Source organism: Trametes versicolor (assembly GCF_000271585.1).
Source record: "Trametes versicolor FP-101664 SS1 unplaced genomic scaffold TRAVEscaffold_16, whole genome shotgun sequence".
Classification (NCBI taxonomy): Eukaryota; Fungi; Basidiomycota; class Agaricomycetes; order Polyporales; family Polyporaceae; genus Trametes; species Trametes versicolor.
In genome coordinates this window covers 323075-344299 of record NW_007360336.1, presented here as the reverse complement: position 1 = coordinate 344299, position 21225 = coordinate 323075, and the positions used below count along the sequence as shown (strand labels likewise).

The 21225-nt window shown below is 58.8% G+C and overlaps 8 protein-coding genes across 8 annotated transcripts in view; 3 read left to right on the top strand and 5 right to left on the bottom strand.

Annotated features, from left to right (window-relative positions):
• Positions 1 to 293, bottom strand: part of TRAVEDRAFT_136726 (uncharacterized protein) — a gene marked incomplete at both ends in the record, with an annotated part of 1767 nt that extends 1474 nt beyond the window's left edge. The window contains one exon of the mRNA XM_008047161.1: positions 30 to 293. Within this exon, the coding sequence (XP_008045352.1) occupies positions 30 to 293 (264 nt within the window). The remainder of the gene's footprint in view (positions 1 to 29) is intronic.
• A 1234-nt stretch (positions 294 to 1527) lies between these two features.
• Positions 1528 to 3139, top strand: TRAVEDRAFT_156983 (septin ring protein). The gene is made up of 7 exons (XM_008047160.1): positions 1528 to 1688; positions 1754 to 1882; positions 1935 to 2016; positions 2076 to 2331; positions 2385 to 2480; positions 2534 to 2682; positions 2733 to 3139. The coding sequence occupies exons 1-7, from the start codon at positions 1568 to 1570 to the stop codon at positions 2851 to 2853; spliced, it is 954 nt and encodes a 317-aa protein (XP_008045351.1). The 5' UTR covers positions 1528 to 1567; the 3' UTR covers positions 2854 to 3139.
• A 414-nt stretch (positions 3140 to 3553) lies between these two features.
• On the top strand, positions 3554 to 6763 carry TRAVEDRAFT_136561 (WD40 repeat-like protein; the record flags this gene model as incomplete). Its single annotated transcript, XM_008047159.1, has 7 exons — positions 3554 to 3688; positions 4920 to 5787; positions 5849 to 6047; positions 6118 to 6415; positions 6470 to 6559; positions 6619 to 6642; positions 6707 to 6763. 7 exons carry the CDS (start codon positions 3554 to 3556, stop codon positions 6761 to 6763), a joined length of 1671 nt encoding a protein of 556 aa, XP_008045350.1.
• A 772-nt stretch (positions 6764 to 7535) lies between these two features.
• TRAVEDRAFT_75578 (terpenoid synthase) lies at positions 7536 to 9307 on the top strand (the record flags this gene model as incomplete). Its single annotated transcript, XM_008047158.1, has 7 exons — positions 7536 to 7960; positions 8029 to 8173; positions 8238 to 8372; positions 8432 to 8440; positions 8500 to 8547; positions 8600 to 8911; positions 8983 to 9307. 7 exons carry the CDS (start codon positions 7536 to 7538, stop codon positions 9169 to 9171), a joined length of 1263 nt encoding a protein of 420 aa, XP_008045349.1. The 3' UTR covers positions 9172 to 9307.
• A 642-nt stretch (positions 9308 to 9949) lies between these two features.
• Positions 9950 to 10195, bottom strand: TRAVEDRAFT_136560 (uncharacterized protein; the record flags this gene model as incomplete). Its single annotated transcript, XM_008047157.1, has 1 exon — positions 9950 to 10195. One exon carries the CDS (start codon positions 10193 to 10195, stop codon positions 9950 to 9952), a length of 246 nt encoding a protein of 81 aa, XP_008045348.1.
• Positions 10196 to 11210: 1015 nt separating this feature from the next.
• TRAVEDRAFT_175986 (P-loop containing nucleoside triphosphate hydrolase protein) lies at positions 11211 to 13547 on the bottom strand. The gene is made up of 8 exons (XM_008047156.1): positions 12949 to 13547; positions 12709 to 12890; positions 12615 to 12653; positions 12457 to 12554; positions 12327 to 12398; positions 12208 to 12268; positions 11943 to 12136; positions 11211 to 11885 (listed from the first exon to the last, which is right to left on the bottom strand). Exons 1-8 carry the CDS (start codon positions 13269 to 13271, stop codon positions 11652 to 11654), a joined length of 1203 nt encoding a protein of 400 aa, XP_008045347.1. The 5' UTR covers positions 13272 to 13547; the 3' UTR covers positions 11211 to 11651.
• A 3861-nt stretch (positions 13548 to 17408) lies between these two features.
• TRAVEDRAFT_136827 (uncharacterized protein) lies at positions 17409 to 18742 on the bottom strand (the record flags this gene model as incomplete). Its single annotated transcript, XM_008047155.1, has 5 exons — positions 17409 to 17533; positions 17588 to 17714; positions 17774 to 18163; positions 18227 to 18362; positions 18540 to 18742. 5 exons carry the CDS (start codon positions 18740 to 18742, stop codon positions 17409 to 17411), a joined length of 981 nt encoding a protein of 326 aa, XP_008045346.1.
• Positions 18743 to 19121: 379 nt separating this feature from the next.
• On the bottom strand, positions 19122 to 20550 carry TRAVEDRAFT_75574 (uncharacterized protein; the record flags this gene model as incomplete). The annotated part of the gene is made up of 6 exons (XM_008047154.1): positions 19122 to 19383; positions 19443 to 19576; positions 19634 to 19779; positions 19830 to 19977; positions 20034 to 20169; positions 20224 to 20550. The coding sequence occupies 6 exons, from the start codon at positions 20548 to 20550 to the stop codon at positions 19204 to 19206; spliced, it is 1071 nt and encodes a 356-aa protein (XP_008045345.1). The 3' UTR covers positions 19122 to 19203.
• Between the last annotated feature and the right edge of the window lie 675 nt (positions 20551 to 21225).

The window sequence follows — 21225 nt, the reverse complement described above, 5'->3', positions numbered from 1 at the left end:
TGTGCGACCAGGGCGGGGACGCGGTTGACCCAGTTCTGCGCGTACGCGGTGCTCATGGGCTCGCTGATGGAGAGCTTCTGGACGTAGTGGGCGATGGCGGGCGCGCTCTCCAGGAGCGCCTCGAAGCGGGCGCAGTCCTTCGCTCCAGTTAAGCGTTGGTCCCGGAAGAGGTGTGTGCGCGCTGAGGGGAGCCAGGCCTGGCAAGCGAGGCTGCACGCCGACAGGGAATCGCGGTCGTTCCAGAGATGGTCAATGGCTTGGTCGACTAGCTCTTGCGGCAGCTTTCGCACCATGGTCCCTCGTGTTATGGTTCCTCTGTATTCGCGGGTGAGCGAGCTGATATCAGCATATAGCCTTCATAGCATGAAAACATCTGGCCAAATGTGGTACGCCTATACATATCTGACTGCCTCACGCTGATCACATTTTGCAAAATGTAACGATAAAATCGCGTTACAACGGCATTCATAGCGACAGACAACTGCCATTGTGCTCTGCTCAAGGATTCGTGGAACGATACCTCCAGATACGGAAGGTTCATCCATCGCGTACCACGCCACCCCTCCATCTCCCCAGCGTTCTGCCACTGCCAGTTTCGCAGGTTCGGGCGTATGACAACCTCCATACGGTTCCATGGCCCTCAGTTGAGATGAATTACCACTCACAATGGTCGTCTGCACATAGCCTGCTGCGTAAAGGAGCCTGGAGCGTTCGGGTGACCATACCTGCACCGAGTCGTGGTGAGGCTCGTGCAAGAGGCCCGCCGCCAGCGCAGGAGTGAAGCTGCCGCGTTTAGTATAGGGCGTGTCGGTGCTCCGCGCTCTATGAGCGCAAGAAATTCGCGACGGTCTATCGATATGAATGTCCCTGTACACGCTGATCGCACTTTGTATGCACCGTGCAATCAGAGTGCACCTACAGTAGCGCAAGTTGAGACATCGAAAGCACAATCGCACTTTGGCTACGATGTGATTTCGGTGTGACATCTCGCTAAGTAGGTCCGTGCCCTTTACACGCTCGCCCTCCCCGCCTTCCAGCAGAGCGTGATAGGTCTGCCTCTGGGAGACTAGTCCGTACCCCGGTGAAGATAGTTTAGCAGGGCGTACTCACCGGATGCAAGCAGGGAGGTGCTGTCCTGTGTCCTCCCCCGACGATGGTGGTCGTTTATCTGAAGCGTGCGAGTCATTCTGGACACAGACAGGGGTCTATCCCACTGTCGCCAAAATGCCATGACCTGATCTCGGGTGTATGTCGCAACCTGCGCGGTTGCTGATAGGGTCGCGCGGAAATGTGCGGGGAAGGCTCAAGGCGACCGCCACAGTGAGAACGAGCCCCGACTGTGGCCGGATAGGGCGCGCGTTAGACGGCTTATCGGCTCTTGAATTGGAATAGAAGCGGGATCACTTCCAAGCTAAAGCCCGCTTAGGAGCATACTAATCAGGCTTCCATGGAAAATTAGATGTTCCCGGCAACGACGCGCGCTTGAGTCTCTGCGTTGTCGCCCTCTTCGTCGTCCTCCTCCATCCTCGACCCCAGACCTCCCTCATCCTCCTCCCGTTCCTCCGCCATGGCCGCTACACCCGCTGAAGAGATCCGTGCCAACTCCTACGTCGGTTTCGACACCATCACGCAGCAGATTGAGCACAAGCTCTTGAAGCGCGGCTTCCAGTTCAACGTCATTGTCGCTGGTACGCAGTAGCTATTCATATACAGGTTTTGGACGTGTTCGTTGACGCGTCATATGTGTCTGTAGGCCAGACTGGTCTTGGAAAGTCGACGTTGATTAACACCATCTTCGCGTCGCACTTGATTGACTCCAAGGGCCGCCTGGAGCCGGATGAGCCTGTCAGACAGACGACTGAGATCCACCCGGTCTCTCATGGTGAGTCTAAGTGCTTCGCCCTCATTATATGTACTGTACTGAACTATTTCAGTCATTGTCGAGAACGGTGTGAGGCTCCGTTTGAACATAGTTGATACCCCGGGCTACGGCGACCAGGTCAACAACGAAAACTGGTGCGTTGCGAGGACCGCGTGAATCAATCTCGTATTGACGCGAATTTTCGCCCGTCTAGCTGGGACCCCATCGTCAAGTACATCAAGGACCAGCACAGCGCGTACCTCCGCAAGGAGCTCACCGCGCAGCGTGACCGCCACATCCAGGACACGCGCATCCACTGCTGCCTCTTCTTCATCGACCCCACGGGCCACTCTCTGCGCCCCATTGACATCATTGTCATGAAGAAGCTGAGCGAGGTCGTCAACGTTGTCCCCGTCATTGCCAAGGCCGACAGCTTGACCCTGGAGGAGCGCGAGGCGTTCAAGACGAGGGTGCGTGAGCCTACGCCAAACACAACACAATCCCTTAATTTCTTGTTCTACAGATTCGGGAGGAGCTCGTCTTCAACAACATTCGTCTGTACCCCTTCGACACGGAGGAGAACGACGAAGAGGAAGTTCAGCTCAACGAGACTATCCGGGTAAGCCTCACTCGTCCTCTTGTTGTGTCCCGAAATTGATGAGTTTCCCGCAGAGCATGATCCCGTTCGCGGTCGTCGGCTCCGAGCGCACCGTGATCATTGACGGCAAGCAAGTTCGCGGACGCAAGAACCGCTGGGGTGTGGTGAACGTCGAGGACGAGAGGCACTGCGAGTTCGTTCACCTGAGGAACTTCCTGACCAGGTACGTTGCTATAATAAAAGCCACCGAACTGTTGACTGACGACCGTTCAGGTCGCACCTGCAGGACCTCATCGAGACGACTGCGCAGATCCACTACGAGGCCTTCCGCTCAAAACAGCTGCTCGCACTCAAGGAGCAGACCAACTCGCGTCCGTCCGCGGCGGCGCAGTGAACGCGCCCAGGTTAACGGCGTGTGCCGTCCGCGGCTCACGCCAGTATCCTTCATGCTGGTGGGACTGGGAGAGCGTCTTGATACCCCTTTCGTTGGATTCCATTTGCCGTTTTCATTGCCGTCGCCGTTCCCTTGCCCTCGTCGCTACGTTCGAACGCTCGTTGCTTCGCCCGGATGTCCGATAGTCCGTACTCCGTATAGCGCTCCTATATCTGTTGTCTCGATCTTACAGCTTGCCTCTGTGCCTCTACGCTCCTTTATAATAGCAGACTTACGTGGCCTGACGGTGTACTCTCTCGTGTGCTCTCGGCATCGCCAGCTGCGCCTCCGTTGCCAGTGCAAAGCATCTTAGCATGTCGCATGAGGGCCGCTTGGCAGGCGCGCGTCGCGCGTGGGAGACGAGCCTGTTCGGGCGTTCAGAGGTGCGCTCGCGGCTTGATCGCTGCTTGTCCCCTCCCCCTCGTCTCCAGCCTGGTAGCCACTCCCTGTACGCCCACTCTCCCCGGAATTTGCACATACTAGGCCCCGCGATGTATCCCTCGGACGAAGGCTACACGGACGAAGACCCGAACAGTCCTCTCAGCGAGAGGCCCCAGCGCACGCACGCCGGGCGGCGGTCCACGGTCACCAGCTACCAGAGCACCATGATGGTCGTGCGCTCTGTGCGAGACCGTGAAGGTGCGTGCTGGTCCTTCCATATATGCGTGTGGGTGAGCTGAAAAGCCAACGCGGTATAACAGAACTCGCGTACACGCTCTTGGCGTCGCTGCCTCGGTCCAGACTTGCGGTCCTGCAGGCCAGGATCGCGCCGCTCCTGAAGCTTGATATTGTGGGGGTGAGTACCTTTGCTCGTGCGCTCGATGGTATTATGTTGTTATGTTCAGAGATACCGGGCACTGGGGTTGATGTGTTTGTTGTTCCGTCCAGTGCGGTCTAGTGTGGTGTGATAGGTTCATGTGTGTCATTCGCGACGTTTCATGGAGTGCGGTCAGGGCTATAGTTGTGTGAGTCGGCCTCGGGCTCATGCGTCCCAGATGAGCGAGCGACTCCTCCGCGGAGAGGCACTGAAGTAGTCTCGTCACCAGACGTTATAGAGCCGCTCCTTTGGGACACGATGGGTGCGCACACATCTAACCAACCGGGAGGAGGTGAATGCGTTATGATTCCAGATATATCGCTGGGAATAGGCCTATCTTCGAGTTCCCGCGTCTTTGACATAGTTCGCGCGCCGCGCTAGGCCCAGTGTTGACCGCGCGCGCCGCGCGAACCATTTAGACAGCTTCTCAATTATTCACGGAATTATTTCGTGGGCCCCATATGTTCTGGAGTCCCCCAACGGCGCATCGCGCGCGCTCTCCAAAGGGCAGCGGTGAGCCTGCACGAAGGGATCCGCGCGGCCGGGGGTACCTGCTGTCCGGCCGCCTTTGACACCTTAGGCAGGGGTTTCTATGTGTATCATTTGGAACCCGGGTTGTCGTGCGTACCCCGGGTTTCCAAATAGAATTATCCCGTCTGGTGACTTTCGTATAGAGGGGTCCTCGCGCAGCCTGCTCCCCGCTTCCTATACCCGATGAGCTCGCGGTAATTTGTGGGTACCTTGACAAGCTACGCCAAAGTCCTCGGGCGGTCGCCCAAACATTTATCCGCGGTGTCGCGCACTCAAGCTACCGTTTCCATTGATTCTGGTGTTGCGCACGCTCCCTACCGGCTCTATCGCCCGCGAAACTGGGCAGAACTCGCTGCGAGGTGGGAGAGTGGCCGAGCTTCGCGGGCCCTTCCAAGTGAAGTAGATGAGACCGACCGTGATTTAGGTGACAGCCCCCCACCAGTCTATACGAAAGACGCCAGACGTTATATCATAGGAGGTCCTCTGCTCGGTTTCCTGTACCGTCCCGTTTTGGAACCGAGCGTGGACCCCATGATATAACGGCTGGGGACGAGACTAGCACTGAAGATCGCGGATGCCGCTCTCAAGTCTTCCGAGGTTTCCGGACCTTTGAACATAACATCTTGCTCGCACCTGAACATGTTATGATCGTCTGCTTACGCTATACAACCCACTACAGCTGCTTCCGCCAGAAGTCTCGCTCCACGTCTTCTCGTATCTTTCTGCCCAAACACTGTTGACGTGCGCGCTGGTGAGCCGAAGATGGCGCGCCCTGGCAGACGACGAGTCGCTTTGGAGAAACCTTTGCCTTGCGCGGAAGTGGGAGTGGCGGGTGCCGCCCAGGACATCCATGCCGGGCGCTGACAGCTGTCCCGAACGTACACCCACCGACGACGTCGACTCGGACGACGAGGGCATGGGCGATGAAGAGGACTCGTCCGATGACGAAATGCAGCCCGACGATTCGGGCTTCGCGTCCATGGATGTGGAAGCGCCCCTGCCTTCCCCGTCGTCCGCCGTGCTGCCCGTGGCGGGCCCGTCCCACCAGGTGCGATCATCCCGGACACGCCATTCCGCGCCGTCGGCGCTGTCTTCTTCCGCCACCCGGCCACATCTGCGGCCAAACTACAAGCTGCTCCACCAGACGCACGTCCGCCTCCGCAACAGATTCACGGCGGGATCGTACACGCTGTCGAATCTGCAGACGCGCGGCGCGCCGAACTCGCACTCAAACACAATCTACTGTCTGCAGCTGTACACGTACCCCGAGACGGGCACGCAGGTGCTGTTTACGGGCTCGAAGGACCGCACGATCCGCGAGTGGGATCTCGCGACGGGCGCGGTGATCCGCGTGCTCGACGGCGTGCACGAGAGCAGTGTGCTGAGCATCTGTGTGCACCGCGGCCTCCTCGCGAGCGCGAGCAGCGACCGCCGGGTGGTCATTTGGGACCTCGCAAAGAGCGTACCCCTCAAGATCATCAGGGACCACGAAGACAGTGTGCTGTGTGTACGCTTCGACGATCACAGGCTCGTCTCCTGCTCGAAAGGTGGCTATATCGCGCGTTTTTCGGGGGTTCTCGCGCAGTACTGACATGGCGAGCGTATCAGACAGGACAGTCAGGACGTACTTGTTCGGAGTCTCGGACATAACACGGCAACACGTCCTAGGCGCGCATCGCGCCGCGGTGAACGCCGTGGCCATCTCTGGCAACTACATCGTCTCTGTGTCGGGAGATCGGTCTCTGCGCGTCTGGAACGCCGAGACAGGCGCGCTGCTGCACACCCTGGAGAACCACCATCGCCGAGGGTACGTCTATAAGCATTCGCTCGGGGCCGGGGATACGAACGAGCCTGACGCTGATTGTCGCGCATCGCAGGATTGCTTCCGTGGACTTCAGCCATCCCTTCGTGCTGTCCGGCTCTTCAGATAAGCACATCCGGCTCCTCGATGTGTCGACCCTTCAGGGCTGGTCCACTTCGCCTTCGGCGGACAATAAGCCGCCCGTGGTGTCCGAGCTGGGAAGAGGGGTCGTCTGCGAAGCATGCGGGAGCAATGCACCCGCTGGCGAGGGTTCGCAGCCACCGCCCCGACGTCGCGCCCACGAAGATCTCGTGCGGAGCGTGGCGTTGGGTTCCGAGTGTGTCGTCAGCGGAAGCTACGACTTCACGGTCAAGGTTCGTTATATCACAGAGATACACCCCGCTAGAAGTGTGCTAAAGTTAAAGCAGGTCTGGGACCGCCAGACTGGCGCGCTGGTCGCTGATTTAGCCGGGGGGCACACTGGGAGAATCTTCTGCGTCGGCTTTGACTGTACCAAAGTGGGTGTTACCGTGTCATTGCAGCCCGCCATCATTGTGCTCACCGTGATGTTCTCTAGATCGTATCATGTGGAGAAGACCAGGTACGGCGTAACGTTCCCTCTGTCTCCGACGCTTAAACTGACTAACGCTGTTCGCATTGCACAGAGGATTTGTATTTGGGATTTCTCGCACGGGATCGATACCTCGTTCATCAAGCTGTAGCATTCCTGGGCAGTGTCCGGCAACCTAGCTCCGTGTACACAACCAGTGCCTTGTGCCCTCGGACATTTCCTTCGCCCGTATAGCAGTTTCTTTGCTTACATCCTGCAATCTCGGAGGGCGCCGCACGGCGGTGTCAAGATCGAGATTGGAACGGGCGCAGAGCTTCTGCTTCTTCGGACAGATCCTGCGCGCTACACATGAATGTTCAACTTCATTATCCCCTGCCGTAGGCGCACGTGTTGTTGACAGAAGCCAGTACGTGTCTTCCTCTTCCTCGGTCTGTGCTCCTTGCAGCCGTGGCATACGCCCCAGAGCGACTCCCCGCGCACTGGGTCGTATGTGGCGGACGGTGGCCGGAACTCCGCGGGAATGAACTGCTTCAGCGCGACATACGGGCGTACGACGGCTGGCCTCGAGTGACCCCGCCATCACTCGTGCTCGAGAAGTTGCGCTCGATTAATTCGCCACGTCCGCGCGTAAGAGCTGACAGCTCGGCATCCTGTCTGAAGGCGGGCACCAGCGAGTGCAAGGCTATGTCCGGCTCCAACTTTCGCGGGTACGCCGGCTCGGTAAACCCGCACGAAGTCCGTATGTGCACATTTCGTTCATTGTACGACATGCGTCCGCCCCGTCATGTCGGATTTTTTGACCCACGCCAGATGCGATGCAGCATATTTAAGGCATGTTTGGCATCCACAAATCCCCAGACTCGCCCTCTTCCGCATCCCCTCCCCTCCGCCTCCTCCGCTACCTTCTGTAATTCCCGACCGCCATGCTTCAAGCAAGCTCTTCCACTCGTTCCCAGCCCACCCAATTCATCCTCCCCGACCTTGTCAGCCACTGCACCTTCCCGCTCACCTACCACCCCGACGGCGACGCCGTAGCCGCCGAGTCCGTCCGGTGGCTCGACGAGGGCTGCCCGGAGCTCTCGCCCAAGGCGCGCACCGCGCTCTACGGGCTGCAGGCGGGCGAGCTCACCGCGTACTGCTACCCGCACTGCTCCGCGCCGCGGCTGCGGGTCGTGAGCGACTTCATGAACTACCTCTTCCACCTCGACAACATCTCGGACGGCATGATGCGCAGCGGGACGGAGGCGCTGTCCGACGTCGTCATGAACGCGCTCTGGCTCCCCGACCGCTACGTGCCCACCGCGCGCCAGCCGGCGGCGGAAGCGAGTGCCGGCACGATGGCCCGCGAGTACGTCGCCGCTTGCACGCCTGATGCTTGTGTGACAAACCGCTGACATTTGGCATTTGGGGGCGCAGCTACTGGACGCGCTGCATACGCGACGCGAAGCCGGGTCCACAAGCACGGTTCAAGGAGACACTCGAGCTCTTCTTCGAGGCCGTGCATCAGCAGGCGATGGACCGCGACGCTGGTATCATCCCAGACCTCGAGTCGTACATAAGCGTGAGCACGATCCGCCCCATCTGTGGCGCCAGATCCCTGCCCGCTGACTGGATGCATTTTGTAGGTTCGTCGGGACACTAGCGGCTGCAAGCCGGTGTTCGACTTGATCGAGTATGCCATGGACATCGACCTGCCCGACTTTGTCGTGGAACACCCGGTCATCAAGGCGCTGAACCAGGGCGCGAACGATCTTGTCACGGTAAGCATAGGTCTATTGCCGTGTCTTCGGATCGCGCTGACATTAGCTTTCTGTCGTAGTGGAGCAATGTAAGCTACATGAATTTTGTGCACGGCGGGGCCGGCATTAACGTCATTGGTCTCTCTAGGACATCTTCTCGTACAACGTCGAGCAGTCTCGCGGCGACACGCACAACGTACGTGGGACTGCTGCATTCCTCTGCTCTTTGCTCATGAACAATCCTCCAGATGATCGCCATCCTCATGAACCTCCGTGGGCTCGACCTGCAGAGCGCCGTCGACTTCGTTGGCGACCTCTGCAAGCAGACCATCGACGTGTTCGTCGAAAACCAGCGCTCGCTGCCCTCGTTCGGGCCCGAGCTAGACCGCGACGTCGCGATGTACGTCCAGGGCCTGCAGGACTGGCTCGTCGGCTCGCTGCACTGGAGCTTCATGACGAAGCGCTACTTCGGGGACGCGGGCGCGGACGTCAAGCAGCACCGCATCGTGAAGCTTCTCCCGCGCCGCGGCGATCGCGCCCAGGTGCATGCGCAGGTGCAGGTGAGTGCACGCCGCACGACAGCCGGTGTCCTTACAACGACGCGATGCTCACGCCGGCGTTCTTCGTCTAGGTGCCCGAAGTCGCAGCGGCAGCCCCATCCCGGGATTCGGTCCCGGCTCCCCCTCGGAAGAAGGCACAGAAAACGTTCGCTTTCCACTCGCTGTTCACGTACATCCCGATCCTCGCGTTCTTCATGCTAGGCGTACCGTCTCTCCTTCACGTTTTTAGCCGCAGATATGCCGGCATCTTCACTCGTTGACCTCTCTCGGCTCTCGCTGCACATATACATATTGCATAGTAATAGGAAACCGCGGACACGGATTGTAAACGTACTTAATTAGCATGTGTCTGTACACGCTGCTCCATAGAAAGCTAATTCGATGTTGACATCGTACTCTCCTCAGCTATGACGGTCGGACGGGACATTCGGACGGAGTGAACTGTTTCGAGACATCGACTTCGTCCCGTCGATCCGCCATGACATTGTCAGACACACGGAGCGCATTACTATACTAGGTATCGAGGGGTCGTCGGGTACTAACTACAACTGTGAGTCCGCGGTGGCAAAGGAGGAAGAGCAGCGGAGCGGGGCGCCGGAATCTGACTAGCAGGACGGGAAACGTATTGCGAAGCCAGCCGTGCACGCGCCTGCGTCGCATCGGGTGCAATGCGCGGTTCCTGGTGACCTGGGAGTGGCAGATTGATAAATAGTAGCCGAAGAGCCCATTGGGTTTTGGAGCGGTCTGATACGGGGAAGGTCGGTGGTCAGCGCGGGACGGGGGGCTATGTTTAGGGGAACGGACGTACCCGGAGGGATAGAAAGTAAAAAGCAATAAATACCCAGCAAAGTAAAAGAATGACTGTGGTGAGGTCTCATGCGGCGCTTTCGCGCGCTGACATAAGGGTGGTGCGGGGATGTCGGGTGGGGTGGGGGTAAAGGGGTGGTGAAAGTCAAGGGGCGGGGCGATGTGCACAGAGTCGTCCGTGCAATGTCGTGACTGGGTTCGTGAACGTCCGGGGCATGGGTATGGGCAAATCTACTGCGACTTGCCGCTCCGGCCGGACGCTGCGGTACCTGTGGAGGACGCGCCGCGTTTGTGTTGGCCGCGGGGGCGCTCCTTGAGGCAGAACCGCGGGACGACGCCACGCTCGTTGCTCCGGCTGCCGAGGCGCTCGACGAGACACCACTCGTCCTCGTACTCCTCGAGCATGCGGAGCGTCTCGCCGACCTTGATCGCGAGTTCGTCTGCCAGGGACGGGACGAACGTGTGCTCGACGAGCATGCCGCGTGGGAGCTTCTGGCCCTTTACGGACGGCTTCGACCGCAGGTTCGCCTGCTGGTCGTTGCCCATGGGCGCGTTTACTCCGAAGGAGGACGCGCGCCGCGGGCTGGGCACAGGCGAGGGGGCCGCAGGGACTGATAGGTTCGAGTCATCGTGCGTGACCATGACCGTGGGCAGATTCAAGTGCGGTGGGCGGGGCGAGGACGAAGGAGTGCTCGAGGGAGTGCTCGATGCTGTGCTTGACGCGGTGTACGTCGGGGGCGGGGAGCGCACGTCGTTGGGCAGTGGCGCCTTCAGGTCGAGCACGACACTGTTATCCTTGGGGGCTGCGGAGTACGCGGTGATCTGCGGGACCCACTTGCCCTCGTCGCGCCGGACGCTCGCGGGCGGCTCAGCGGGGAGGATGACGAGCACCTCGCCCTTCTCCATCGGCGTGCCCTCTCCGATCGGCCTCATCTTCTCGCTCGAGGCGTAGCTGTAGCTGCTCGTGCCGGTGTACTTCTGCGACGCCGCGCGCAGTCTGCGGCGCCTCCATACAACAATCCGCCATGTCACGATGCCTGATGCGCGCGCGCCATGTTCGTGTCAGCTCCTGCCGCCGCTCCGAGTGGAGAGATCCCGCGCTCGCACTCACCCAGAATGAACACGCCGAGGATCACGAAGAACGCGGTGAGGACCTTGACAGACGTAGGCAGCGGATTCACGATCTGGTGTCCATTGTCCGCCGTGGTCGTGGTCTCTCTGGGGGCGATATTGCGTGCGACGACGTCTGGGACGTGTCTGCGCTGGTGTGCGCTGGCGTGGGGGTGCTTGAAGTCGATAATGGCCATTAATACAGAACAGAGAAGGAACGAAGGGACGAAAGAGAGAAAGCGAAACGGGCGAAGGAGAAAGGCAAATGGAGCCGTCCTAGGGCCGCAGGGCTATATGTGAGCGCGAGCCCATCAGCCTTTGTTCGGGGCTGTCCAACACGCCATCAGCGTCGCCCATCTCCCCGACGCTGACAGCAAACATCCTCATCCGCATACCGAGCAGTACATCCAGGTTTCACCCCGCGAGCGAGTGCCGTGCGTCGGCCCCCCGGCCACTGCGAGCGCATCACGGTCTGCACCTGAAACCCTGATGAATTATCTGCAAAAACGACAGTATACAGCTCTGTGCACTGCAGCAAGCCCGTCTCCATCACGACCACCCGCTGCAGATAGTTACAGGCGGTAGCGCGGCGGAATAGCGGGCGACGCACTCTCCGGGGTCGTCCTCCCACGCCGTCACTGGCGCCGTCGGCGCCATCCTATGATCCTGCTCGCCGATGTTCTTGCGCGCCTCCGGCGACCTGCCCCCCAGGTCCCATCGTCTGCGAAGCCTTCTCCGCAAGATCCTCGATTGAACCGTGGGCTGATGCGTGACGTCTTTGAGTTCGAGGCTGGGCCCCCACTGCGGCGGCCCTCGAGGGCTGTTAGATCGTGTCCAGCAACTGCGATGACACCGCACGGTACAGCGATCGCGCGCCCTCGGATGGGATGTACGAGTTCATCGACGAGCGCACAATCTTCTCGCGCGTGGCTGGCGGCATCGTCGCCGCGCCCTCCCCCGCGAGCGCGTACAGCGCCTCGGCCGCAATCGCCAGCTTCTCCTCGGCGGTGAACGCGACAAACGGCAGCACGACTGTGACGCGCGAGAGCAGGGACGCCTGAGCCGCAAAACATCAGTGGCGTTCCATAATATGTGGCGGCAGCGGCGCACTCACCCCGAGTCGGTCCGACACGCGCGGCCGCAGGAGCGCCATAAGGTCGATGTACTCCTCCCTGGAGAGCTGTGTCTGGGGCGCGGGCCGGCTGTCCTGATGCTCGAATACGAGATCGTGACCGATGTTTGAGGTGCCGAGCCAGATCACCTTTGATACATCAACGTGCCGATGGCCTGCTTCAAAAGAGCAGCGGCCTGCGGAGGGGGCGGGTGCGTCAGTACACGGCCTCCTCTCGCTTCCGACCCGGACGACTGCAGCTGCTTACCGTACTCCCATGGCATGAGTAGGGAGGAGAGGATCTTCTCGTCCTGCACTTTCTCGATTTCCTGGAAGAAGACCCGAGTTTAGCCCCTGGTCATCAATCATACGCGAGCAGGCACGAACATCGAGGACAACGACACAACGCTTCCCCTCGTTCTCCATCAAGAAATCTTTGAGAGAACGGTCGGAAGGCTCCTGGACGGTACCGACGCATGAGTATGTTGTTGCGTTCGCATTAGCGGACAGGACAGACCTCGTGGGGATCAATCGAGTGGCTTTTCCAAATGTCGCGGGTGTCCTGCAGAGTTGTCATATTGACGGTATGCGTAGGTACGTCGAGGAGCGCTCCGACTGGATCCGACAGCTATCAGTTTCACATATTTTGGAGACTCAAAAAACTTATATGCTCACATTTCCGCGCCAGGAGACTCTTCCCGTGCCCGCTCGGTCCTGTCACGTATCATTCAGTCTACCGCGCATAGTGCCCTTCAAGCATGTCACTCACCGCACAACAGGACGACGATGGGAGCCATGGAAGGCATACTGAGCACACGGAACAGCTGCTCGATGACTCTGTCCTGCCCGACGAGGTCGTACCGGACCCGCGTCAACGGACGGAAGAAGGAGCGGTGTATGAGGGCAGAGGTACGGCGAGTCTGCGGCGAGTTGGCCCGCTCGATATAGTACCTGCCAGCAGCAAAAGGTGAGCAACCAGTCTGCCCAAATACACCGGAGCACAACGCACCGAGTCGCGGGGTCCGCCTCCTCCAGCAACTTAGACATCGGCCGAGACCCCCTCTTCCCCGCCCGCCCGTCGCCCTCGTCTGCCTCCACATCCCGGAGCGCAGACGCATCGGCCCCATACGCGAGCAGCAGCTTCACCATCGCCACCTTATTCTTCAGCTGCCCGTTCGCAAGCGTGAACGCGAGCGCGGACTGCGGGCCCACGTCGTCGTTCGGGCGCGCCTCCCCGCTCTCGAGCACGCGCCGCACCTCCGCGAGGTCGTCGCTCGCGAGCGCGAAGAGCAGCGTCGGGCGCGGCGTCGCGATCGCGTGCACTGGGGTCATGAGCACCGATTCGGGCCGCGGCTGTGTGGCGGAGAGCGAGGAGACTGGGCGGCGGATGGTCTCGTCGGCCTGGTCCGCCGTTGCGTATGCGGTGAACTCGTCCTCGTCTTCGTCCTCGCGGCTCTCGTCGATGGGCTCGGAGAGCCGGCTTTCGGAGCGTGCGTATTGTTCGGAGACGTAGGACAGGCGGTTGGTTGGTTGGATGAGGAGTGATCTGCGCTTGGAGAAGCGTTGCTGCCAGGATTGCGGGCGGGAGACTGGGGCGGAGGCGGGCTGCGAATGCGAGATAACAGGAGGGATTTGCAAAGGAGAGTCGAAGCGAGAGATTGATCCATGGGTATTGTGAGTGCGATGAGGTATGATGCTTGAGCGCGGAGAGGATAGCTGCGAAATTTTTGTTGAGCAGTTGTGGACGAAGAAGCAAAGCGTTGAAGCTTACCAGTCTATTATTAGATAATGAATACTCTGATGATACAGTTGGCGAGGACGGTGTATGTGCTGGATGTGGTTAGTATGTAAGGAAAGCGATCTCCTTGACAGCACTTACTGGTCGTGGCGGTAGTAGCTGTGGTAAGTGAGGGAGCATTTGCTGACGGTATAGATGAATCAAGAGGAGAGGAGGAACTGAGAATCATAGACTAAGGAAATACATCAGTGTCGGTCTTCCTCCGCAGCTCAGAGAATTACTTACCAATCGAAGAGGCTTCAAACGTCCGGGCCCAGCGGAACTTGTCGCACTAGGCGGTTCAACGGGAGAAAAGGGCGAAATAGTAACGGCCTTAGGCTTCTCTGGCTCGTGTCCGACGTTAAGTAAAGGCGGCGGGCGCACTCGCGAGATACGCGATGGCGCTGCACTGAAGGAACTCCGCACAGACCCTTGCGAACGATCAGACATGGAGTGTCGGAACCCGAACGGGACTTTCTTGGATGGAAGCTGCCCTACGGAGTCCTCCGCACGAGAGCTCATCGAAGAACCTGAACGTGTTGATCCCTCCGCAGGTGTATGTGCGATCTCATCGTGTGTCGGTGCGGGTTGTCCAAAGGATAGAGCAGGAGAAGGCATCTGCTCAAGCATGGCGATGCCAATCGCACTACCAGAGCTCGAAGGTGGGGAAAAGACTGGAATACGTCGGGGCGAGCGACGCAATGATAGGCGAGGAGCCGACGACGAAGGACGAGGGGGCGAATGATGGGACGTTGAGGAAAGAACTGATGCAGGACGAGGAGGTGAAGGACGAGGACGACGAGGAGAGGATGGTTGAAGAGGAGCCGAGGAGGGACCAGCTACCGGCGTTGGCTCGATCGACGCGAGCTCCGAGTCCGCAACCAGTTTAGGAGACGCCTCTTGAGTCACGGGAGGTTGAATTAATTGTGTGTGGATTGTGGGAGTGTAGTACTGGTCGTAAAGCGAACTCATGGTGTCATCCTCGCCAAAAGAAGGCTCCCCAGGCTGCAGCGAGTCCTCATCGACAGTAGGGTACACAGGAGAGTGAACGGCACGGAACAACGAGGAACCCTCCGGGATAGACGAGTGTCGAGTGCGAGAGGGCGAAGGCGACGAGTGCGCTTCAATCTCTGCCGAGAAGTCATCAGTGACCGAACGCTCGACCTCTGCGCCAATCGTGGGACCCATTCCGTGAATCGAGTCCAAAGTATCGATACTGTCTCCGCGACCCCGCCTGAAGACACCCGATCCACGGTCGTTTGGCTCCTGTTCTTCATCCACGGTGCTGGGGAAGGCGCCAAACCGAGGGGAGAACAGAGCCGCTGCAGAGGAAGCGGTTGGGTCAAAGCGTAACACCCGAGCGGAAGGCGAACCAAACGGCGAAGAGAGCAGCGAGAAGGTTGACATCCTGTGTGGACTGCGCGGGGGCGACAAGGCTAGCGGTGCAGGCCCATCCGCGTATCCAGAGTCAAACGATTCCTCCCGCGAAACCATCGTGCTCCGAGGAAGGGAGATGGGAGGGGCAGGGGTGAACTCAATAGGAGACAACAGGCCCGAAGACGATGAGTCTCGGCGGGCAAAAGAAATGCGGGACGGTGGCAGTGGGAATTCCGGAATGATAGACCTCCGAAGGCGAACTGTGGTTTCGTCCTCTTCAATGATTGAGGTCTCACCGACGGGACTCGCCGACTGCGGAGAGAGTGCGTCAGTCAATGTTGTATCCCCAGCCAGTGTTGTATCCTCCGCTAGAGTTGTGTCATCTAGCAGGAAGGACCCCAGCGAGTGCGGTGGCCGCTCGTCCTCAGGAGAGGGCACTTCGGCAAGCAATGCCATGGCATCGCCGCTGATCCCGAGAATAGGTACCGGTCGTGCTGGTGTATCCACATCGCCGGCAGAAAACAGAAGGGAGCCCCTAGCGTCTTCGTCGTTAATATCCGCAGGGAGTGAAGGCGGCTTCGCGTATTCTCCACTCATGCGGCCCTCCGAGCCCCCATCGCCCGAGCAAGACTCCTGCTCCGCAGATTCTTCCTCTTCCCATTCACCGTCTTCTTCGTCTTGCTGAATGATGTCTCCCAGCGCCATCAACAGGCTGTTTGTGCGCGGCGACCGAGGCGGCGACTTGATCCGGCTTGCCCGCGATGCCATGGGGGAGTCGACCACGATCCTAAAGTCTGGCTGGTCCGAGTCCTCCGAACCCACAACGCTGTCCGGGCGCCGAATCGTCACGCTGTGCATGAAGTTGCATGAATCTGAAAAGAGGCAGCGGCCCTGCGAATAAAAGGGACAAGGACGTGCTGTGCAGGCGGTCACGGTCAGCGCGCTCCGATCGGGGAGAACAAGGTGATACGGGAGCGAAAGAACGTAAACACCGCGCAGGGGTACTTGACTGCATCGGGTGGCTGAACACAACAGCGAGGCAGTTGCGCATTACATGGGACATCTGTCCAGACAATTCTACCAGACGCTGGTTCCAGCAGCAGACGTGGTGCATACAACCACTCCGGAAGGGGTTCGGAAGGGCGAATGAAGGACGAACATAACGATGACAGACTTTACTCACTCCTTTTCTTCCATGGAGGGTCTTCGATAGTCATTGAAACATGGAACGTCGTGAACCAACCCTCTCAAAGCTCCCAAATCCCAAAACTCTGCAAACAGGTGAACGGGTCAGCACGTCATTCATACTACCTCTGTCGCCGTGAGCCAGGGACTTACAGCATGTATCGGCGACCAAGAGAGCCGTAGGGAGAAGTGAACCAAGCTGAGCGTCGTGGGGGGCGACGTCGAAGAGGCCGTGGCCGATGTGGAAGGGGTGAAACGCGGTGCGGAGGAGGCCAAGCCCGACGTTGAGGTCAAACGTAAGGTTTAGCCTTTAGCGCCGTCGCGTAAGTCACGGGGGCGTGTCGCTAATAGCAACCGCTTTACCTCGCGTGTCCCGTCATCGCGTCCAACGTAAAGGTTCAAATTCGTGTGTACCTTTATGAGCTAGTAGATATTGAGCACACACTAATGGCGGCACACCAAAGTAAGACGTAGCAAAACAGAGTACATTGGATTTCTAGGAATAGGACTTCTCTACACACCAAGCATGCTACCCAGTGCACGACAACAGACCGATGTACGACACCCGAGGTCCGACGGCACCGGATGCCCAACAACGAACACAGCGCCCACATCGCCAAAGTTCTCGCGCCCGATCCCCACGACCCCCGACACCCGGATCCCATCACCCACCGACGGGCCCGTCCTTGCGTGTATCCATTGCGCGTTCCCGCTGGCAGGCCTCCAGTCAGGGACTTCACAGCACCGTGCCCAACCTGTGCGCACACAGAAATCCAGATGTCAATTATACGATCATACAGTATCACAAATAATACCAAGGGGAAGACAAGGTCGTCTTCCCCGCCCCAGCAGAGCCCCCAGACAGCGCGTTCAGGGTCTGCCGTACAGGTACGGGAGCGCAAACGCCGCGCCGAACACGAGCACCGCGAACCCGAGGGCCGCGCAGGTGCTCGTGCCGAACCCGGTCGCAGCGGCAGCGCGGGGCTCTGAATCGACATAGATGCGCTTCTTTTGCGGGGGCGGCACATAAGTGGAGACTTGTACATACCCAATGGACTTCAGGCCGTGCACACTATTGGTTGAGAAACATAGTCAGCGTTGTATGGTGCAAGGTGGGACAAGTATACGCACTAGTATCCTTGCAGGTTGCGGGTGATCTCCTCCTCCATTCCGAGAGGAACGCCTTTGAGGGACCATGTCACCTTCGTAGAGTCGCTGCCCTGGTCCAGCGTAGTCGTGAGGGTGGCGAAATGATCTGTATCATTCGTGAGCATGTGCAACGCCAAAGTGAGTATGAAAGAACACTTACCTGAAGGCCATGTCGGGCTCGAGAGCGCCCACGTCTGTACGAACTCCTTTGGTGGCGACAGCGACACGAACTTGCCCTTCACACCGCCACCAAACATGCTGTACTCAGACCCAGCCTGCGGAGAGCCCTACAAACACCCCAAATCCATATAAGCACAAATTCATCACGCGAAAGCACGCCACATACCGTCGCCGGCGCACGCGTCCACTGCGGTATCCGCTTCTCGTCCGACAGCAGCCCAAACAAGTCGTCCGCGGACGCCATGAACTGCGCGTCGACCGACAGCGTCGTCGTGTTCACCGCCTGCCCCCCGCTCTTCGCAACGCCCGCGCCGTCCGCCTTCTTCTTCAGCGCCGCGTCGCTCTTTGCTGCTGGGGCGGGGGCGGACGCGGCGGGCGCGGGGCTGCCCTGGCGGGACGGGTCGGCGGAGACGGTCAGGTCCTTGCCGTGCGTGTCAACGATCGCCGCGGGGAACGCGTTGAACTTCGCCTCGAGCGCGGCGGGGAGTTGCTTCTTCGCGAGCTGGAAGAGCGCGTCGACCGCGGGGGTGCGGGCCGTGGTCAAGCTCCATTCGTACTACACGCGATGACCGCAGTTCAGCGATGCGTGGCGGAGGAAGCAGGTAGAGGTGGGACGTACGACGAAGTCTGACGTGCCGTCGAGCGTGATCTCGTGCGACACCTCGGGAACGGTGAGCTTTCCAGAGACTGCGGTACCGTCCGACGCAGTTCCCGACCAGTTCAAGACGACCTTGCAGTCGTAAATCGTGATCAACCTACAAACGCATACACCCCGATGTCAGTACACTACGCCACACTATGCATTACACTCCTTCCGCCGCGTGCATGCAGCTTGCATCTGCCAACCCCATATACCCAAACCTGGGGGCCCTGGACGCGAAGGCACACGCAACGCTGCGGAAGGTTTACGCAAAGAAAGGTATATGACGCACTTGCTCTTCCGCTGGCCGAGCTCGACGTCCCCTTCGACCTCCTCAACATGCTCGACGCCGACCTCCTCGGTACCTTCGCCGCTCACGCGCACGGACGTAAGCTCGCGCTCGAACCACTGCTTCGCCCAGGGCGTGACGGTCTTGTTCTTCCAGTGCCAGTTCGCGGTGCTAGGAGCCAAGGGCGCAGGGATCGCGGAAGCCATCGCTTTTCACTGTTTACAGGAGTACACGGAAGACAGACAGACGTGAAAAGAGATAACGAGAGCACAGAAGATGAGAGGATGCAACAGGAGGCCGCGGGGGAGGAAGAGATGGTGGATTTATTGCTTGCATGACGCTCGAGGAGATCGCGCCGCCGATCTCCAGAACTTTCGAGCATCGTCGGCGAGTCTCCGTCAGCATGGAACTCGACCACATTCAGCCACATTCGCCGGTCCTACGAACTCGTATTCTTGCTTCACTTCACTTCATTTCGTTCCTGATTAGGTGCATTACATTTCCTATGTACAACTACAAAGTGGACGGTATGCTACCTATCGTTATCGTACATTCGATGACGTATTGGGCGCTGCCAGTGGATGCTGATATCATATAGTATGGTTTACAGTGAACGTCCATGTCGTTCTGTCATGCCGGCAGCGAGGATTTTCGGTGAGAGAAACATTTACTGCTTCTTCTCGTCCTGCTTGCCCTTGTCCTGCTTCTCCTCATCTTTGTCTTTGCCTTCATCCTTCTTCTTGATGATAACATACTTGTCGGCATCATCAGGAGCGGGAAGCGCCTCGATTTCTCCCGAGACCCGGCCTTCTTTCTCTGGCTGGTGTTGCTTGCGCTCAGCCCGGATCTTCAAACGCCAGGTAAGTATGTAATATGTTCGTGGATAACTGGACTAAAGTTAATTACCATGTTGAGATCGTGGGACACCACTCCGTGGCCACCCACGGGGCCCCAGTAGCTTGTAGCGGCCAATGAGCCGATGATGCAGGTACCGACCAGAATGGACAGGTAGAAGCGGTACTGAGAGTACCATAGCGGTGCTGCGTACGGTCGCCGTCAGGGTTAGTCGGACGGGAGTGTTGTTGCAGAGTACTCACCCCATCCTGCGCCCGTCGCCCTCAGATCAGCCCACCATAAGCCGGTGAAGCCAAACCACTGAGCAATGAGTGCCATTGTCGGGTCCAAGGCCAGCGTCGACCAGCCAAACACGACGGGTGCTGCTCCAAGGAGCAAGCGAGGGTAGCTGGTACCAGTGGTTAAAAGAGTGCGTGTATGCGCATTGCAGGCACTCACAACTTCTGCCCGCCGTAGCCGGCGAACTCAAAGCCCCAGTGAAGGGCACCAAGGAAGGACAACATTACTGCACCGTACGTCACTTGAAGTTGCAATGCTTGGTCAAGGATAGTGATCGCCACGCCAGGGTCGATGTTAGGCACCAATCCTATCGTCATAATGCAAGTCAGTCCAGATGTATGCTTTCTGGAACTGCGAGCTTACCCTGAGCAGCAAGACCTGCTTGGTGGGCGAGGTACACAGTCGCGCCGGATGCACCGAGGTAAGGCAGACCGCCCGCGAGGCCAAAGATCACGTATGGTTGGGGCACAGCATGTGCAACCGCGTTGGTGACACCGAGCTGGATTAGACGTCAACCAAGCTTTCCCGCCTGCACAGGTACACAACCACATACGAAGGTTTGCTGGGTTGGTTCGACACCGTCCTGGAAAACGTTTCCGCCGGCGATTGATTTAGCAAGGTCGGCAGCAGATTGGCCAACCTCTTCGCGGATGTTCTGAGCAGCGTGGCCCGCAGTTTGCGAACCTGGGCGACCGGAAACGCTGTTCGCGACACCGCGAATGATGAGGTGGTTGCGGAGGATGGAGTTCGTGTTATGTGTAAGAGATGCGGAGCGAAGGAACGACGTGCGCGCAAAAGGCGAAATGGCCGAAGAGGTAGAGAGGCCGCGTCCAAAGACGAAGGGCGCGCGGCGGAGGGCGGGGAGGGCTGAGGTGAACATGGTGAGAGTGTAAGAGAGGAGACAGGGTGCAGATGGGAAATATAGGGCTGCGAGGTGACGTGCTGAGGGGGTATATGTACTCAACCGTCCCAAACCGCTCCTCCGTACGAGCCACCCTCCCTGACGTCACTCCCGTCATCTCGCACTACGCGCGCTCGTCCGACCTGCTACTATATCCATCGGCACTGCAGCACTCTCCACCGTCTCCTGTGTGGTATCGCGACCAGTCGGTGAGTGAAAGTAGCTAAAAGTGTAGGCCCCGACGCACTCACAGAACATCGTACGAATAGTCCAGTCTCAAATTGGCGTACGTCCCGCAAGTAAAAATCGCAAAATATAACGCAACGCAGGGTTCGATCTGCGGGGCAGTAACTCGGAAAGCTGCAATGATAACCGCTACGCCAAGTGACCATCCTAATCATACTGCTAAACACACATATAGACCTAATCTGGCACTATTAGATATAACTCCTGAAGGTGCGCTACTCTACTTACGCTATTCTGCCTCCGACGATCACCACTCTTCACCGATGTACCTGCGACTCGCTGTCTAACTGGCCCAAGGAACTATACTAGGCACAGGGAAACTAACCATGCACTGTGCAAATGAACCGCAGCAGCTGTCATATGTACTTGGACGCCGTCCCCTGAACGAGGCAGATCTTCAACGCCTAT

Coding starts and splice junctions, on each gene's coding strand:
- TRAVEDRAFT_156983 (XM_008047160.1), top strand. CDS start 1,568: ATGGCCGCTACACCCGCTGAAGAGATCCGTGCCAACTCCTACGTCGGT. Junction 2,332..2,384: donor GCGAGGCGTTCAAGACGAGG/GTGCGTGAGCCT, acceptor CTTGTTCTACAG/ATTCGGGAGGAGCTCGTCTT. Junction 2,481..2,533: donor AGCTCAACGAGACTATCCGG/GTAAGCCTCACT, acceptor AGTTTCCCGCAG/AGCATGATCCCGTTCGCGGT.
- TRAVEDRAFT_175986 (XM_008047156.1), bottom strand. CDS start 13,271: ATGACCCCAGTGCACGCGATCGCGACGCCGCGCCCGACGCTGCTCTTC. Junction 12,654..12,708: donor CATCGTCGTCCTGTTGTGCG/GTGAGTGACATG, acceptor GATACGTGACAG/GACCGAGCGGGCACGGGAAG. Junction 12,269..12,326: donor GTTGTGTCGTTGTCCTCGAT/GTTCGTGCCTGC, acceptor GTCTTCTTCCAG/GAAATCGAGAAAGTGCAGGA.